The sequence below is a fragment of the Salmo salar genome, chromosome 05 (genome assembly GCF_965601325.2).
Source record: "Salmo salar chromosome 05, fSalSal1, whole genome shotgun sequence".
Classification (NCBI taxonomy): Eukaryota; Metazoa; Chordata; class Actinopteri; order Salmoniformes; family Salmonidae; genus Salmo; species Salmo salar.
Window position 1 is genome coordinate 55,134,905 of NC_138295.1, and position 20,096 is coordinate 55,155,000.

Below are 20,096 nucleotides of genomic sequence, written 5' to 3' on the forward strand. Positions count from 1 at the left end.
GTGATTTTGTCAACATTCTAATTGTGTCCACATTTTTTGACAGGTGTAGACAATCAAAATACACATTGTGAACTAATTGTAATCAGATCTTTCTGACCACATCCGGAGGTAGTCAGGCATGCATTGAATTTTTTGTATTCTTTTTTGGACCATTATTTAACTAGGCAAGTCAGTTATTAAGAACAAATTCTTATTGACAATGATGGCCTACACTGCATTGTATCTGGACATCTTACAAGTGTACAGATCTGGTTGGTAAAACAATTTAACTCATCAATATACTGTAGCAAAAGTAAAATTATTGACTAAGCATGACATTATTTTGAACAATAACTCTCTTTAATTTTATTTAACTAGGCAGTTAAGAACAGTTAAGAACATATTCTTATTTTCAATGATGGCCTAGGAACAGTGTGCCTTGTTCAGGGGCAGAACAGATTTTTTGACCTTGTCAGCTCGGGGATTCGATCTTGCAACCTTTTGGTTACATGTCCAACACTAACCACTAGGCTACATGCCCATGGAAGGACCAGGAAATCTGGTCACAATGCCGAGAGAATGGAAAGATAACACATTGTAATACTATTTATTATTTTAACAAACCTAACGCAATGGTAAATCTAAGAGTAGGTAATATTGCTACAGGTTCAGGTTTGTGTCAAAAATATTTTTGCTATCTTCCCTATCACAATTATCGGCTCACTTGCTGGAGTTGGCACAAAAGGGCTGAGTTTTGATGAGTAAACTAGTTGTCGGTGTGTCGAGGCTTGGCCCCTCACTGGCCAATCAGAACATGCTCCATGGCGAAATGTGTGGCTGCTTGAGGTTATGTATTTACAGTTTTTTATGTATTGCCATGGAATCAACTCCAATTCCAATGTTAGTCCGTTATAGTTTGTTAAATGGCGTACATAAACAAAATAACAAACTATAGACCTATCCTATCTTTGTTAAATAGGCTAACTAGAACCAGTTTGCACATTGTTCTAAGTAATTGCATGGCCTCTATATCATTCACACTGATATAGGGGCTAGGCCTACTGTAAACTGCATTATGGCTGAGCATGGACATGCCAAACATTGTCAATAGGCAAGATTAAATTCATTACTGATGAGGCCTAAAAAGAGAACAAATAATTTGAATCAAATTCTAATCAAAACTAAACAAATTGTTTTAAATAGGAAAATGGTATGTTTGAATCAATGTCATTGTTTCAACGTCATAGCTTGAGTAAAATAACATACAGTTCCAGTCAAAAGTTTGGACACACCTACTCATTCATGGGTTTTTCTTTATTTTTACTATTTTCTACATTGTAGAATAATAGTGAAACATCAAAACTATTAAATAACACTTATGGAATCATGTAGTAAGCAAAAAAGTGTTAAACAAATCTAAATATATTTTAGATTTGAGGTTCCATATTAGCCACCCTTTGCCTCGATGACAACTTTGCACTCTCTTGGCATTCTCTCAACCAGCTTCACCTAGAATGCATTTCAATTAACAGGTATGCATTGTTAAAAGTTAATTTGTGGAATTGCTTTCCTTCTTAATGAGTTTGAGCCAATCAGTTGTGTTGTGACAAGGTAGGGTTGGTATACAGAAGATAGCCCTGTTTGGTAAAAGACCACGTCCATATTATGGCAAGAACAGTTCAAATTAGCAAAGAGAAACGACAGTCCATCATTACTTTAGGACATGAAGGTCAGTCAATCCAGAATTTATTTTTAACTGGTACCGGGTTGCCTTCAGGCAAGTCTTGTAAGGCTTGTGGACGTGTTCGTGAGAGACTGACCTATCCATAGAGGTGTCATATTAGTGTTTGTGAAAATGCTTTTTTTTGGGATGTCTCATTGACTGACAAATACTGCTGTACTGTAGCTCGGACAGCTTCCACCACAGATATCTCTAGCTTAAACAGACTGTTTTATTATGCCAATTAGATTTCCACAGGGCCACAGAAATTGGATGGACATCAGAAATCGAGGAAGGACTAAAAACAAAAGAAATATAACTATTGTAAAATAGATTGTGTCTGTAAAATGTGTATAATATGTATAAACTGAAGGTAGAAGCCTAAGTGTTATTGTTTATTAGTTTACTCCAATTGGGGGAAGGGTGCTAGGATTTGCGGGGCATAATAAAGGTATATTCAAAAAAAAAAGTTTGTATATGTATGTATGTATGTATGTATGTATGTATGTATGTATGTATGTATGTATGTATGCATTTATGTATGTATGTATGTATGTATGTATGTATGTATGCATGTATATATGTATGTGTATGTATGTATAAATGTGAATATGTATATATATATATATATATATATATATATATATATATATATATATATATATATATATTAATTCCAATCCCTCATATATTTTCTGGGTAAATATATATATCCATATACATACATGCATACATGCACGTAAATAAGTATATTTTCCATAACCAAAAATATTGTATTTTCAGCTGCTTGAAGCTGGTGTTCAAAACCAAAAGTAAAAAACAAAACTTAAGCACAGGAAGCATAAAAATAGCGCACATAGAACAGATCTACCACTTCTTAGAACTGCTTTCAATGAGAATGACAGATCGATGACTCACATTTCGCTGTGGATTTGGTCACATATTAAGTTACATAATGCATCCCCCCCAAAAATTAATGAACCCCAGCGTCAATCTAAGTAGCATAATAAAGAAATCAAATTCAAAATCTGTCTGTTTAAACTAGAGATATTTGCATCAAATGCGTCTCAATCCACCGCATCTGCCTATAGCGGCCTTACCCATCTGCGGTTGAAGGTGGCCGAGCTACAGCGGTGTTTGTGAGACCCTGAGACATCCCAAAAAATGGTCTTCTCACAAAAATATCTGTAGAGTCCAAACAGTTTGGCCTACAAACTACTATGATCATCCTATTGAAGGATGAGACTCTAAAGAACATGATGGTTTTGCGGTACCAGTTTAAAAAATGAGGTTTTGTGCCTGCCCAATAAAAGGGGTTAAATAGGCATCTCCTAGAATTTTAAGAAATGGGCTATAGTAGTAAAGGCCAAATTCAATCTAAAGGGGTCTTAAAATTTAAGAGCTATATAAGAAAGATCAGGAAATAAAATTGTTTTTAGTTCTTTACACGTATTTAACCCCATTTTTTGGGAAGGCACATTTGTACTTCCATTCATTTTCTTAACTGGTACCGGTCACCTTCAGACAAGGCCAGTGATACTTGTCGCAGAGCAAAACAGAGGCCACCGTCTTGTTCGTGAAAGTCTCATCTTTCCATAGAGACAGACACTTCAAAACCTTATTCCTTATGATTCATTTTTTTACTGTCTTTTTTTGCCTTTTATGAATGTGTTATTCAATTAGTTTCTGTGGGCTATAGTAGTAAAGCCCCCTCAACGGCTTGGACTTTTAGAGGTTAACGAGAGATCACCTCAAGATAGAACTGTGGCTAACATAGGCTCAACATAGGCCCTTCATGTTTTTGGTTCTTGGTTTGTAACGGGCCTTCTAAAGGCTGTAACTTTGGCAAACAGGAAGTCCAACTAATACAGACTGACTTTTAAATGGGTATGCTTGGGTGAAACTATAGGTTCCAGGCTACTAACCCCATCTTTTTGCAAAAGTGTTTTCACCTTGTCATTATGGGGTATTGTGTTCAGATGGGTGAAAACTTGCATTTTTTTAATCCATTTTGAATTAATTTTCTAACGCAAAAAATGTGGAGTAAATCAAGGGGTATGAATACTTTCAGAAGGTACAGTAGTTAGTAGCCTTGGTGAGTAACCCCCACTCATCAGACTTTGCCATATAAGTTTTCCAGGTGGATGTTTCTCAATAGTTCTTGTGCTATGCATCAGTAGGCCTTACACAAATTAGGCAACCACTTGACTGTGCAGATAATGAAGTAAACATGGCAGTTGGTGTTCAGTAAACAGGTACATTGTTTCGGCTTGTTTCAGCTAATTGTTCAACGTTAGTTGATTGCAAGCACTTTCATAGCAAAGCCATGGTAACAAGATTATTTGAGCAATACATCCATATAGTACTGAGGGTGTGTGTGTGTGTGTGTGTGTGTGTGTGTGTGTGTGTGTGTGTGTGTGTGTGTGTGTGTGTGTGTGTGTGTGTGTGTGTGTGTGTGTGTGTGTGTGTGTGTGTGTGTGTGTGTGTGTGTGTGTGTGTGCGCGTGTGTGTGCGTGCAGACTCATTATGAGATGCACCGAACTCTCCTTGGCATTTAGGGTGTTTCTGTTGTTTTGACAGTGATTGTATCATGCATGACCAGTTAACTTGTCTTGAAACCAGATCTGAACTAAAGGAGTTAGTTAGCTTTGGCTTTGATAATAGCACGTCCATGTCCATTTGCTGATTAATAATATATTAAGTTGTTTGTTTCAGTGGTTAAATATAAATCACAGTAGTTCCACAGGTCCAGTACATTTCCAACCTGTATATCTCTCTGATAGATTTTGAGCTGTTTGTTTTGCTTAACAGTGGACTTTCCAACTACTGTTATCAAGCCCGCTGGTTTCCCAACTCTACTGCTGGGAAGTAACGCACCCCACAGGGGATTCACCCCTGGAACTCCTCCCACAGATTGAGCTAACCCTAGACAGGATAAAAGCCAGGGTTGGAGAGGGAAGGCACTATTACAGACCCAGAATAAGCGGTGGAGATGTGGGTCGGCAACTTGCTGTGTCTGGCCGCTCTGGCTGTAGCCCTCTCCTTACCTACATTATCTGATGGAGCTGCACTGCTAGTGTTGTCAGCTCCTAACCTGCTGCGTGTGGGCAGTAATGAGAACATCTTTGTGGAGTCTCAGGACCATGCAGGTGGTCCCCTAAATGTTAAGATCATGGTGAAGAACCACCCTACGCAGAGCAAAGAGCTAGCCTCTAAATCAGTGGTTCTGGATCAAGCAAACAACTTCCAGGCTATGACACAACTGGTCATCCCAGAGGGGGACCACTTTGTGGACGACCCCAAGCAGAAGCAGTATGTGGTCCTGCAGGCCCAGTTCCCTGACCGCCTCCTGGAGAAGGTTGTCCTGGTCTCCTTCCAGTCTGGATACATCTTCATCCAGACTGACAAGACCATTTACACTCCGGCCAGCACCGTCTACTACAGAGTGTTCTCTATGAGTCCTGGCCTGGAGCCTCTGACCAGGGAGATATTTGTGGACAAGGAGGTCGCCAAGAACAAAGAGATCGCAGTCTCTGTGGAGATCATGACTCCTGAGAACATCACCATCTTCAGGGAGATCGTCAACCCAGACAAGGGAGTCAAATCTGGACAGTTCAATCTCCCTGAAATAGTCAGTTTCGGGACATGGCATGTAGTCACGAGGTTCCAGAGCACTCCTCAGAAGACCTTCTCATCTGACTTTGAGGTCAAGGAGTATGTTCTGCCCAGCTTTGAGGTTAGTCTGACCCCAGCTAAAGCCTTCTTCTACGTTGACGACAAAGACCTGACTGTTGACATCACCGCCAGGTATCTATACGGTAAGATAGTGACAGGGACAGGCTATGTGGTGTTTGGTGTCATCACAACAGAGAACGAGAAAAAGAGCTTCCCTGCCTCTCTGCAGAGAGTAGAGATCAAAGAAGGTAAAGGAGTGGCTTGTCTGAAAAAGGAACACATCACACAGACTTTCCCCAACATCAATGATCTGGTCAAACAGTCCATCTTCATATCAGTCAGTGTGTTAACGGAGGGTGGGGGTGAAATGGTAGAGGCAGAGAAGAGAGGGATCCAGATTGTCACTTCGCCATACACCATCCTCTTCAAGAGAACGCCCAAATACTTCAAACCTGGCATGCCCTTCGACGTCTCGGTTTACATTACGAATCCCGACAACTCTCCAGCAAGTGGAGTGGAGATTGAGGTGACTCCAGATAATGCTAAAGGGGTGACCAGGGACAACGGTTTTGCCAAAATTTCACTTAACACCGTGGCATCAGCTAAAGAGCTGGCAATCACTGTGAAGACCAAGGACCCGGCGATCCCCGACAACAGACAGGCGGAGGCCACCATGAAGGCTCTCCCCTACAGAACTTCCACCGGGAACTTTCTCCATGTCGGGGTTGACTCTAATGAGCTGAAGATTGGAGACCCCATTAAGATCAACCTGAACCTGGGACCCACCCCCATACAAATCCATGACCTTACATACATGTTCCTGAGTAGAGGTCAGCTGGTGAAAGTGGGCAGATTCAAAAGACAGGGGAACGCGCTGGTGACACTCTCAGTGCCTGTCTCCAAGGAGATGCTTCCGTCGTTCCGCATCGTAGCGTACTACCATGTGGGAGCAGACGACCTGGTGGCAGACTCTGTCTGGGTTGACATCAAGGTCTCCTGCATGGGCTCACTGAAAGTGACATCGACCAGGCCCAAGGCATCCTATGAGCCTCGTAAGGCTTTCAGTCTGACCGTCACTGGAGACCCGGGAGCTAAAGTAGGACTGGTGGCTGTAGACAAGGGAGTCTACATTCTCAACAGCAAACACCGTCTCACACAGGCCAAGATCTGGGACACCATAGAGAAGCATGATACAGGCTGTACAGCTGGAGGGGGAGCAGACAATATGGGGGTGTTCTACGATGCTGGTCTGGTATTTGAGACCAACACTGCTAAAGGGACTGGGATCAGAACAGACCCCAGCTGTCCTGTTAGTTCTAGGCGGAGACGAGCAGTGACCATCAGTGACGTCATCACTAGTATGGCCAGTAAGTACAATGGTCTGGCCAAGGAGTGTTGTGTGGACGGGATGAGGGACAACACCATGGGATATACCTGTGACAGACGGGCCCAGTACATCACAGATGGGGACGTCTGCATCCAAGCCTTCCTTGTGTGCTGCACTGAGATGGCCTCCAAGAAGACAGAATCCAAACAGGATGCACTGCTGCTTTCACGCAGTGAGGAGGATGACGATGATGAGTACATGCGGTCTGAAGACATTGTGTCTCGTAGTCAGTTCCCTGAGAGCTGGATGTGGGAGGACACCACTCTTCCTGAATGCCCTGACCAAGACAAGCACTGCGATTCCACATCTGTAATAAGGAACAACTTCCTAAAGGATTCCATCACCACCTGGCAAATAACAGCCATCAGCCTGTCTAAAACTCATGGCATCTGTGTGGCAGATCCGTTTGAGATGATAGTTCTAAAGGAGTTCTTCATCGACCTCAAGCTGCCCTACTCAGCCGTCCGCAATGAACAGCTGGAGGTCAAAGCAATCCTCCACAACTACAGCGAAGACCCCATCACTGTGCGTGTGGAGCTGATGGAGAATGGCGAGGTGTGCAGCTCAGCAAGCAAGAAGGGTAAGTACAGGCAGGAAGTGAACATGGATGCCATGTCCACCCGGGTTGTCCCCTATGTCATCATCCCTATGAAGCTGGGCATGCACTCCATTGAGGTCAAGGCATCTGTGAAAAACTCTGGCAGCAATGACGGAGTGAAGAGAGATCTGCGCGTTGTGGCTGAGGGAGTGCTGGTTAAGAAGGAAACCAATGTACTCCTGAACCCGGCTAAACATGGTGGTGAGCAGACGTCACACATACCCAGTGGAGTGCCCCGAAACCAGGTGCCAAACTCTGAAGCTGACACACTGATCAGTGTGACAGGTGGAGAGCAGACCAGTGTGCTGGTGGAGCAGGCCATCAGTGGAGACTCTCTGGGCAGTCTGATAGTTCAGCCAGTCGGGTGTGGGGAACAGAACATGATCTACATGACCCTGCCTGTCATTGCTACACACTACCTGGACAACACCAAAAAGTGGGAGGATATTGGCCTGGACAAACGGAACACAGCCATCAAGTACATCAACATCGGTTACCAACGTGAGCTGGCCTACCGTAAAGAAGATGGCTCCTACGCTGCCTGGGTCCAAAGACAGAGCAGCACCTGGCTGACAGCATACGTGGTGAAGGTGTTTGCCATGTCCAGTACATTAATCAGTGTTCAGGAAAAAGTGCTCTGTAGTGCTGTCAAGTGGCTGATCCTGAACACACAACAGCCAGATGGCATCTTCAATGAGTTTGCTCCTGTCATTCACGCAGAGATGACGGGTAACGTGAGGGGATCGGACAATGACGCCTCCATGACAGCTTTTGTTCTCATCGCCATGCAGGAAGCAAGCTTACTGTGTGAGCAGTCTGTCAACAGCCTACCAGGCAGTATGGTTAAGGCAGTAGCGTACCTCGAGAAGCGTCTGCCCCACCTGACTAACCCTTATGCTGTAGCTATGACCTCCTATGCTCTGGCCAATGCAGAGAAACTCAACAAGGAGACGCTACTGAAGTTCGCCTCTCCACAGCTGGACCACTGGCCTGTCCCTGGTGGTCACCAGTACACACTGGAGGCCACGTCGTACGCCCTGCTTGCCCTGGTCAAGGTGAAGGCCTTCGAAGAGGCCGGTCCCGTAGTCAGGTGGCTCAACAAGCAGAAGAAGGTGGGAGGGGGATACGGATCCACACAGTCCACCATCATGGTGTTCCAGGCTGTGGCTGAGTATTGGAGCCACGTGAAGGACCTGAAAGACTTTGACTTGGACATCAACCTAGAGGTGGCCGGCAGGGCATCAGTCACCAAGTGGTCCATCAACAACAAGAACCAGTTCCACACTCGTACAGACAAGGTCAAGTCCATAGACAAGGACTTGACTGTAAAAGCCTCAGGAAATGGTGAGGCGACCTTGTCAGTGGTAACCCTGTACTATGCCCTGCCAGAGGAAAAGGACAGTGACTGTGAAAGCTTTGACCTCTCTGTCACCCTCACTAAGATGGACAAAACAAGCCACGAGGACGCCAAGGAGTCATTTATGCTCACTATTGAGGTGTTGTATCGTAACTCAGAGAGAGATGCGACCATGTCTATTCTGGACATCGGCTTGCTGACCGGCTTCATTGTAGACACAGACGATCTGAAAAGGTTGTCCAAGGGGAGGGAGCGCTACATAGAGAAGTTTGAGATGGACAAAGTTCTGTCTGAAAGAGGATCTCTCATCCTATATCTGGACAAGGTGTCTCATAAGTTAGAAGACAGAATATCCTTTAAGATCCACAGAGTACAGGAAGTGGGAGTTCTACAGCCAGCTGCCATCTCTGTATATGAATACTACAACCAGAAGCACTGTGTGAAGTTCTACCACCCACAGAGGGAGGGTGGTACTCTGAGCAGACTGTGTCTTGGAGACGTGTGCACGTGTGCGGAAGAGAGCTGCAGTATGCAGAAGAAAGGTGAGCCAGATGTCCAACGCATAGACAAAGCCTGCGGCGCGGGACTGGATTACGTTTACAAAGCTACGGTGGTGGACTCGAAGCTGACGACACACACAGATACTTACACCATGAAGATCGATTTGGTCGTCAAGCCAGGTACTGACGAGGGAGTGGAGGGGAAGAATCGTGACTTCATGGGACTATCCTACTGTAGAGATGTTCTGGGTCTAAAACAGGACAAAACATACATGATTATGGGGAAGTCTGAAGACCTGCACAGAGTGGAGGATAAAGGACTGTTGCAGTACAAGTATGTCCTAGGTGAACAGACATGGATAGAGTACTGGCCCTCACAACAAGAGTGCACATCCAGAAACTACAGAGAAGTCTGCCTGGGCATTGATGAGTTCATCAATCAGATCACAACCTTCGGCTGCCCTGTTTAGTTTCTCTTCTTGCTTTGTTAAATTTAAAATGTTTTAATATTGCAATCCAGGTTGCATGCCCTGTCATAACTCATTGTAACCTATAGAGTGTATGGAGATGAGTTTGCACACTTGGAATATATTCTGTTAGAAACTGACCAGTAAATTATGTACACCGTGGATAAATAATTTTCTCTTGAAAGTTAACATATGATGATGACGACTGCAAATGTCACACTTAAACCTTTAAGTGTACCATTTGTAGTTGTCATCGTCATTGATTACAATGACATGGTCACATTACTATGACATGGTCACCTCACTCTCTTCTTGGCTTTATTTTAGCACTAAAATGACCCTGCCTGCTGTAATAAGCATGAAAGAAATGCATTAAAGAAACATATTGTCTAATTCCTTTGTGTGCATATCACCAGTCATTATGGGGATTTAATTGTTAATTGGTTTTAAACACCATGCAAAGACATTTAAGTTTAAGGTTGAGTGGGATGGTAACTGTTTTTGTTCACTATTTGAGCACCAAAATGTCCAAATATCTCATTCTGGTCCATATGGCAAGTCAGTCAGAGTACTAAATATCTTTCAGCACTTCATCATTGTTTTTACCAAATGCGATCAGGATTAGCAAACATTTCTCCTGCCCCATATGGCACTAAGCAAATAAGATGAACTGTATAGAAATTAGTCAGGGTAATAGACACTTTCATCACTGCTTTTACCGATGTGGAAACTTGTTTATAGAAACAAGATTATTTATAATCAGTGGTTAATTTATTATGAACAAGGTTTTGACAAAAGGGTTGCAGACAAAGGACACTGATCCTTACCAGGAGGAAGTGTGTCTCCGTCACTGAGCTTTTGTTTTACAGACATGTCATCATGGGAGATATGCAGTATGTATTTTAGCAGACAACAGTACTAGTGGGATCACACACACACACGTGTGCACACACACACACACTGATGCGGAACCTTTCATGTCAGCCTTGGGGATGACACAGCTAGAGGGCTCTGAGTGTTTGAAGGACATTTCAGTCTCAATCGGTGAAGATTAAAGACAAAAACACCAATAATCACCCCACATTAACCATAGCCCAACATCCTCATTCTCTTCCTGAACCCAGATGACAAAGCCTGGTGCTAACATGCGTCCATTGGCGTGATTTTGTCAACATTCTAATTGTGTCCACATTTTTTGACAGGTGTAGACAATCAAAATACACATTGTGAACTAATTGTAATCAGATCTTTCTGACCACATCCGGAGGTAGTCAGGCATGCATTGAATTTTTTGTATTCTTTTTTGGACCATTATTTAACTAGGCAAGTCAGTTATTAAGAACAAATTCTTATTGACAATGATGGCCTACACTGCATTGTATCTGGACATCTTACAAGTGTACAGATCTGGTTGGTAAAACAATTTAACTCATCAATATACTGTAGCAAAAGTAAAATTATTGACTAAGCATGACATTATTTTGAACAATAACTCTCTTTAATTTTATTTAACTAGGCAGTTAAGAACAGTTAAGAACATATTCTTATTTTCAATGATGGCCTAGGAACAGTGTGCCTTGTTCAGGGGCAGAACAGATTTTTTGACCTTGTCAGCTCGGGGATTCGATCTTGCAACCTTTTGGTTACATGTCCAACACTAACCACTAGGCTACATGCCCATGGAAGGACCAGGAAATCTGGTCACAATGCCGAGAGAATGGAAAGATAACACATTGTAATACTATTTATTATTTTAACAAACCTAACGCAATGGTAAATCTAAGAGTAGGTAATATTGCTACAGGTTCAGGTTTGTGTCAAAAATATTTTTGCTATCTTCCCTATCACAATTATCGGCTCACTTGCTGGAGTTGGCACAAAAGGGCTGAGTTTTGATGAGTAAACTAGTTGTCGGTGTGTCGAGGCTTGGCCCCTCACTGGCCAATCAGAACATGCTCCATGGCGAAATGTGTGGTTGCTTGAGGTTATGTATTTACAGTTTTTTATGTATTGCCATGGAATCAACTCCAATTCCAATGTTAGTCCGTTATAGTTTGTTAAATGGCGTACATAAACAAAATAACAAACTATAGACCTATCCTATCTTTGTTAAATAGGCTAACTAGAACCAGTTTGCACATTGTTCTAAGTAATTGCATGGCCTCTATATCATTCACACTGATATAGGGGCTAGGCCTACTGTAAACTGCATTATGGCTGAGCATGGACATGCCAAACATTGTCAATAGGCAAGATTAAATTCATTACTGATGAGGCCTAAAAAGAGAACAAATAATTTGAATCAAATTCTAATCAAAACTAAACAAATTGTTTTAAATAGGAAAATGGTATGTTTGAATCAATGTCATTGTTTCAACGTCATAGCTTGAGTAAAATAACATACAGTTCCAGTCAAAAGTTTGGACACACCTACTCATTCATGGGTTTTTCTTTATTTTTACTATTTTCTACATTGTAGAATAATAGTGAAACATCAAAACTATTAAATAACACTTATGGAATCATGTAGTAAGCAAAAAAGTGTTAAACAAATCTAAATATATTTTAGATTTGAGGTTCCATATTAGCCACCCTTTGCCTCGATGACAACTTTGCACTCTCTTGGCATTCTCTCAACCAGCTTCACCTAGAATGCATTTCAATTAACAGGTATGCATTGTTAAAAGTTAATTTGTGGAATTGCTTTCCTTCTTAATGAGTTTGAGCCAATCAGTTGTGTTGTGACAAGGTAGGGTTGGTATACAGAAGATAGCCCTGTTTGGTAAAAGACCACGTCCATATTATGGCAAGAACAGTTCAAATTAGCAAAGAGAAACGACAGTCCATCATTACTTTAGGACATGAAGGTCAGTCAATCCAGAATTTATTTTTAACTGGTACCGGGTTGCCTTCAGGCAAGTCTTGTAAGGCTTGTGGACGTGTTCGTGAGAGACTGACCTATCCATAGAGGTGTCATATTAGTGTTTGTGAAAATGCTTTTTTTTGGGATGTCTCATTGACTGACAAATACTGCTGTACTGTAGCTCGGACAGCTTCCACCACAGATATCTCTAGCTTAAACAGACTGTTTTATTATGCCAATTAGATTTCCACAGGGCCACAGAAATTGGATGGACATCAGAAATCGAGGAAGGACTAAAAACAAAAGAAATATAACTATTGTAAAATAGATTGTGTCTGTAAAATGTGTATAATATGTATAAACTGAAGGTAGAAGCCTAAGTGTTATTGTTTATTAGTTTACTCCAATTGGGGGAAGGGTGCTAGGATTTGCGGGGCATAATAAAGGTATATTCAAAAAAAAAAGTTTGTATATGTATGTATGTATGTATGTATGTATGTATGTATGTATGTATGTATGTATGTATGTATGTATGTATGCATGTATATATGTATGTGTATGTATGTATAAATGTGAATATGTATATATATATATATTATATATATATATATATATATATATATATATATATATATATATATATATTAATTCCAATCCCTAATTCCAATAAATATATATATCCATATACATACATGCATACATGCACGTAAATAAGTATATTTTCCATAACCAAAAATATTGTATTTTCAGCTGCTTGAAGCTGGTGTTCAAAACCAAAAGTAAAAAACAAAACTTAAGCACAGGAAGCATAAAAATAGCGCACATAGAACAGATCTACCACTTCTTAGAACTGCTTTCAATGAGAATGACAGATCGATGACTCACATTTCGCTGTGGATTTGGTCACATATTAAGTTACATAATGCATCCCCCCCAAAAATTAATGAACCCCAGCGTCAATCTAAGTAGCATAATAAAGAAATCAAATTCAAAATCTGTCTGTTTAAACTAGAGATATTTGCATCAAATGCGTCTCAATCCACCGCATCTGCCTATAGCGGCCTTACCCATCTGCGGTTGAAGGTGGCCGAGCTACAGCGGTGTTTGTGAGACCCTGAGACATCCCAAAAAATGGTCTTCTCACAAAAATATCTGTAGAGTCCAAACAGTTTGGCCTACAAACTACTATGATCATCCTATTGAAGGATGAGACTCTAAAGAACATGATGGTTTTGCGGTACCAGTTTAAAAAATGAGGTTTTGTGCCTGCCCAATAAAAGGGGTTAAATAGGCATCTCCTAGAATTTTAAGAAATGGGCTATAGTAGTAAAGGCCAAATTCAATCTAAAGGGGTCTTAAAATTTAAGAGCTATATAAGAAAGATCAGGAAATAAAATTGTTTTTAGTTCTTTACACGTATTCAACCCCATTTTTTGGGAAGGCACATTTGTACTTCCATTCATTTTCTTAACTGGTACCGGTCACCTTCAGACAAGGCCAGTGATACTTGTCGCAGAGCAAAACAGAGGCCACCGTCTTGTTCGTGAAAGTCTCATCTTTCCATAGAGACAGACACTTCAAAACCTTATTCCTTATGATTCATTTTTTTACTGTCTTTTTTTGCCTTTTATGAATGTGTTATTCAATTAGTTTCTGTGGGCTATAGTAGTAAAGCCCCCTCAACGGCTTGGACTTTTAGAGGTTAACGAGAGATCACCTCAAGATAGAACTGTGGCTAACATAGGCTCAACATAGGCCCTTCATGTTTTTGGTTCTTGGTTTGTAACGGGCCTTCTAAAGGCTGTAACTTTGGCAAACAGGAAGTCCAACTAATACAGACTGACTTTTAAATGGGTATGCTTGGGTGAAACTATAGGTTCCAGGCTACTAACCCCATCTTTTTGCAAAAGTGTTTTCACCTTGTCATTATGGGGTATTGTGTTCAGATGGGTGAAAACTTGCATTTTTTTAATCCATTTTGAATTAATTTTCTAACGCAAAAAATGTGGAGTAAATCAAGGGGTATGAATACTTTCAGAAGGTACAGTAGTTAGTAGCCTTGGTGAGTAACCCCCACTCATCAGACTTTGCCATATAAGTTTTCCAGGTGGATGTTTCTCAATAGTTCTTGTGCTATGCATCAGTAGGCCTTACAAAAATTAGGCAACCACTTGACTGTGCAGATAATGAAGTAAACATGGCAGTTGGTGTTCAGTAAATAGGTACATTGTTTCGGCTTGTTTCAGCTAGTTGTTCAACATTAGTTGATTGCAAGCACTTTCATAGCAAAGCCATGGTAACAAGATTATTTGAGAAAACATCCATATAGTACTGAGGGTGTGTGTGTGTGTGTGTGTGTGTGTGTGTGTGTGTGTGTGTGTGTGTGTGTGTGTGTGTGTGTGTGTGTGTGTGTGTGTGTGTGTGTGTGTGTGTGTGTGTGTGTGTGTGTGTGCATGCGTGCGTGCGTGCTGACTCATTATGAGATGCACCGAACTCTCCTTGGCATTTAGGGTGTTTCTGCTGTTTTGACAGTGATTGTATCATGCATGACCTATTAACTTGTCTTGAAACCAGATCTGAACTAAAGGAGTTAGTTAGCTTTGGCTTTGATAATAGCACGTCCATGTCCATTTGCTGATTAATAATATAACTTTTTTTTGCCATTTTGTATTATTAAGTTGTTTGTTTCAGTGGTTAAATATAAATCACAGTAGTTCCACAGGTCCAGTACATTTCCAACCTGTATATCTCTCTGATAGATTTTGAGCTGTTTGTTTTGCTTAACAGTGGACTTTCCAACTACTGTTATCAAGCCCGCTGGTTTCCCAACTCTACTGCTGGGAAGTAACGCACCCCACAGGGGATTCACCCCTGGAACTCCTCCCACAGATTGAGCTAACCCTAGACAGGATAAAAGCCAGGGTTGGAGAGGGAAGGCACCATTACAGACCCAGAATAAGCGGTGGAGATGTGGGTCGGCAACTTGCTGTGTCTGGCCGCTCTGGCTGTAGCCCTCTCCTTACCTACACTATCTGATGGAGCTGCACTGCTAGTGTTGTCAGCTCCTAACCTGCTGCGTGTGGGCAGTAATGAGAACATCTTTGTGGAGTCTCAGGACCATGCAGGAGGTCCCCTGAATGTTAAGATCATGGTGAAGAACCACCCTACGCAGAGCAAAGAGCTAGCCTCTAAATCAGTGGTTCTGGATCAAGCAAACAACTTCCAGGCTATGACACAACTGGTCATCCCAGAGTGGGACCACTTTGTGGATGACCCCAAGCAGAAGCAGTATGTGGTCCTGCAGGCCCAGTTCCCTGACTGCCTCCTGGAGAAGGTTGTCCTGGTCTCCTTCCAGTCTGGATACATCTTCATCCAGACTGACAAGACCATTTACACTCCGGCCAGCACCGTCTACTACAGAGTGTTCTCAATGACTCCTGGCCTGGAGCCTCTGACCAGGGAGATATTTGAGGACAAGGTGGTCGCCACAAACAAAAATATCGCAGTCTCTGTGGAGATCATGACTCCTGAGAACACCACCATCTTCAGGGAGATCGTCACCCCAGACAAGGGAGTTAAATCTGGACAGTTCAATCTCCCTGCAATCGTCAGTTTCGGGACATGGCATGTAGTCACGAGGTTCCAGAGCACTCCTCAGAAGACCTTTTCATCTGAATTTGAGGTCAAGGAGTATGTTTTGCCCAGCTTTGAGGTTAGTCTGACCCCAACTAAATCCTTCTTCTACATTGATGACAAAGACCTGACTGTTGACATCACCGCCAGGTATCAATACGGTAAGGAAGTGACACGGACAGGCTATGTGGTGTTTGGTGTCATCACAACAGAGAACGAGAAAAAGAGCTTCCCTGCCTCTCTGCAGAGAGTAGAGATCAAAGAAGGTAAAGGAGTGGCTTGTCTGAAAAAGGAACACATCACACAGACTTTCCCCAACATCAATGATCTGGTCAAACAGTCCATCTTCATATCAGTCAGCGTGTTAACAGAGGGTGGGGGTGAAATGGTAGAGGCAGAGAAGAGAGGGATCCAGATTGTCACTTCGCCATACACCATCCTCTTCAAGAGAATGCCCAAATACTTCAAACCTGGCATGCCCTTCGACGTCTCGGTTTACATTACGAATCCCGACAACTCTCCAGCAAGTGGAGTGGAGATTGAGGTGACTCCAGATAATGCTAAAGGGGTGACCTGCGCCATCGGTTTTGCCAAAATTACACTTAACACGTTGGCATCAGCCAGAGAGCTGGCAATCACTGTGAAGACCAAGGACCCGGCTATCCCCTACAACAGACAGGCGGAGGCCACCATGATGGCTCTCCCCTACAGAACTTCCACCGGGAACTTTCTCCATATCGGGGTTTGCTCTAATGTGCTGAAGATTGGAGACCCCATTAAGATCAACCTGAACCTGGGACCCACCCCCATACAAATCCATGACCTTACATACATGTTCCTGAGTAGAGGTCAGCTGGTGAAAGTGGGAAGATTCAAAAGACAGGGGAATGCGCTGGTGACACTGTCAGTGCCTCTCTCCAAGGAGATGCTTCCGTCGTTCCGCATCGTAGCGTACTACCATGTGGGAGCAGCTGACCTGGTGTCAGACTCTGTCTGGGTTGACATCAAGGTCTCCTGCATGGGCTCACTGAAAGTGACATCGACCAGGCCCAAGGCATCCTATGAGCCTCGTAAGGCTTTCAGTCTGACCATCACTGGAGACCCGGGAGCTAAAGTAGGACTGGTGGCTGTAGACAAGGGAGTCTACATTCTCAACAGCAAACACCGTCTCACACAGGCCAAGATCTGGGACACAATAGAGAAGCATGATACAGGCTGTACAGCTGGAGGGGGAGCAGACAATATGGGGGTGTTCTACGATGCTGGTCTGTTATTTGAGACCAACACTGCTAAAGGGACTGGGATCAGAACAGACCCCAGCTGTCCTGTTAGTTCTAGGCGGAGACGAGCAGTGACCATCAGTGACGTCATCACTAGTATGGCCAGTAAGTACAATGGTCTGGCCAAGGAGTGTTGTGTGGACGGGATGAGATACAACACCATGGGATATACCTGTGACAAACGGGCCCAGTACATCACAGATGGGGAGGTCTGCGTCCAAGCCTTCCTTGTGTGCTGCACTGAGATGGCCTCCAAGAAGGCAGAATCCAAACAGGATGCACTGCTGCTCTCACGCAGTGAGGAGGATGACGATGATGAGTACATGCGGTCTGAAGAGATTGGGTCTCGTCATCTGATCCCTGAGAGCTGGATGTGGCAAGACACCAATCTACCTGAATGCCCTGCCCAAGACAACAACTGCGAGTCCACATCTTTAATAATGAACAACTTCCTAAGGAGTTCCATCACCACCTGGCAAATAACAGCCATCAGCCTGTCTAAAACTCATGGCATCTGTGTGGCAGATCCGTTTGAGATGATAGTTCTAAAGGACTTCTTCATCGACCTCAAGCTGCCCTACTCAGCCGTCCGCAATGAACAGCTGGAGGTCAAAGCAATCCTCCACAACTACAGCGAAGACCCCATCACTGTGCGTGTGGAGCTGATGGAGAATGGCGAGGTGTGCAGCTCAGCAAGCAAGAAGGGTAAGTACAGGCAGGAAGTGAACATGGACGCCATGTCCACCCGGGTTGTCCCCTATGTCGTCATCCCTATGAAGCTGGGCATGCACTCCATTGAGGTCAAGGCATCTGTCGAAAACACTAACAGCAATGATGGGGTGAAGAGGGATCTGCGCGTTGTGGCAGAGGGAGTGCTGGTCAAGAAGGAAACCAACGTACTCCTGAACCCGGCTAAACATGGTGGTGAGCAGACGTCACACATACCCAGTGAAGTGCCCCGAAACCAGGTGCCAAACTCTGATGCTTACACACTGATCAGTGTGACAGGTGGAGAGCAGACCAGTGTGCTGGTGGAGCAGGCCATCAGTGGAGACTCTCTGGGCAGTCTGATAGTTCAGCCAGTCGGATCTGGGGAACAGAACATGATCTACATGACCCTGCCTGTCATTGCTACACACTACCTGGACAACACCAAAAAGTGGGAGGATATTGGCCTGGACAGACGGAACACAGCCATCAAGTACATGAACATTGGTTACCAACGTGAGCTGGCCTACCGTAAAGAAGATGGCTCCTACGCTGCCTGGGTCCAAAGACAGAGCAGCACCTGGCTGACAGCATACGTGGTGAAGGTGTTTGCCATGTCCAGTACATTAATCAGTGTTCAGGAAAACATGGTCTGTAGTGCTGTGAAGTGGCTGACCCTGAACACACAACAGCCAGGTGGCATCTTCAGTGAGTTTGCTCCTGTCATTCACGCAGAGATGACGGGTAACGTGAGGGGATTGGACAATGACGCCTCCATGACAGCTTTTGTTCTCATCGCCATGCAGGAAGCAAGCTCAATGTGTGCGCAGTCTGTCAACAGCCTACCAGGCAGTATGGTTAAGGCAGAAGCATACCTCGAGCAGCGTCTGCCCCACCTGACGAACCCCTATGCTGTAGCTATGACCTCCTATGCTCTGGCCAATGCGGAGAAACTCAACAAGGAGACCCTACTGAAGTTCGCCTCTCCACAGCTGGACCACTGGCCAGTCCCTGCTGGTCACCAGTACACGCTGGAGGCCACGTCATACGCCCTGCTTGCCCTGGTCAAGGTGAAGGCCTTCGAAGAGGCCGGTCCCGTAGTCAGGTGGCTCAACAAGCAGAAGAAGGTGGGAGGGGGATACGGATCCACACAGTCCACCATCATGGTGTTCCAGGCTGTGGCTGAGTATTGGAGCCACGTGAAGGACCTGAAATACTTTGACTTGTACATCAACCTAGAGGTGGCCGGCAGGGCATCAGTCACCATGTGGTCCATCAACAACAAGAACCAGTTCCACACTCGTACAGACATGGTCAAGTCCATAGACAAGGACTTGATTGTAAGAGCCTCAGGAAATGGTGAGGCGACCTTGTCGGTGGTGAGACTGTACTATGCCCTGCCAGAGGAAAGGGACAGTGACTGTGAAAGCTTTGACCTCTCTGTCACCCTCACTAAGATGGACAAAACAAGCCACGAGGACGCCAAGGAGTCATTTATGCTCACTATTGAGGTGTTGTATCGTAACTCAGAGAGAGATGCGACCATGTCTATTCTGGACATCGGCTTGCTGACCGGCTTCATTGTAGACACAGACGATCTGAAAAAGTTGTCCAAGGGGAGGGAGCGCTACATAAAGAGGTTTGAGATTAACAAAGTCCTGTCTGAAAAAGGATCTCTCATCCTATATCTGGACAAGGTGTCTCATAAGTTAGAAGACAGAATATCCTTTAAGATCCACAGAGTACAGGAAGTGGGAGTTCTACAGCCAGCTGCCATCTCTGTATATGAATACTACAACCAGAAGCACTGTGTGAAGTTCTACCACCCACAGAAGGAGGGTGGTACTCTGAGCAGACTGTCTCTTGGAGACGTGTGCACGTGTGCGGAAGAGAGCTGCAGTATGCAGAAGAAAGATTACCCAGATGTCA

At 43.7% G+C, this 20,096-nt stretch overlaps 2 protein-coding genes across 2 annotated transcripts in view; both read left to right on the forward strand.

Annotated features, from left to right (window-relative positions):
* Positions 1 to 4,648: 4,648 nt before the first annotated feature.
* Positions 4,649 to 10,076, forward strand: LOC106595495 (complement C3). Its single transcript, XM_014186867.3, has one exon. It carries the CDS (start codon positions 4,692 to 4,694, stop codon positions 9,684 to 9,686), a length of 4,995 nt encoding a protein of 1,664 aa, XP_014042342.2. The 5' UTR covers positions 4,649 to 4,691; the 3' UTR covers positions 9,687 to 10,076.
* A 5,397-nt stretch (positions 10,077 to 15,473) lies between these two features.
* Positions 15,474 to 20,096, forward strand: part of LOC106605128 (complement C3) — a 5,140-nt gene continuing 517 nt past the window's right edge. Inside the window, exon 1 of the mRNA XM_045718376.2 lies at positions 15,474 to 20,096. This exon is cut by the window's right edge and continues 517 nt beyond it. Within this exon, the coding sequence (XP_045574332.2) occupies positions 15,515 to 20,096 (4,582 nt within the window). The 5' untranslated portion in view covers positions 15,474 to 15,514.

Coding starts and splice junctions, on each gene's coding strand:
- LOC106595495 (XM_014186867.3), top strand. CDS start 4,692: ATGTGGGTCGGCAACTTGCTGTGTCTGGCCGCTCTGGCTGTAGCCCTC.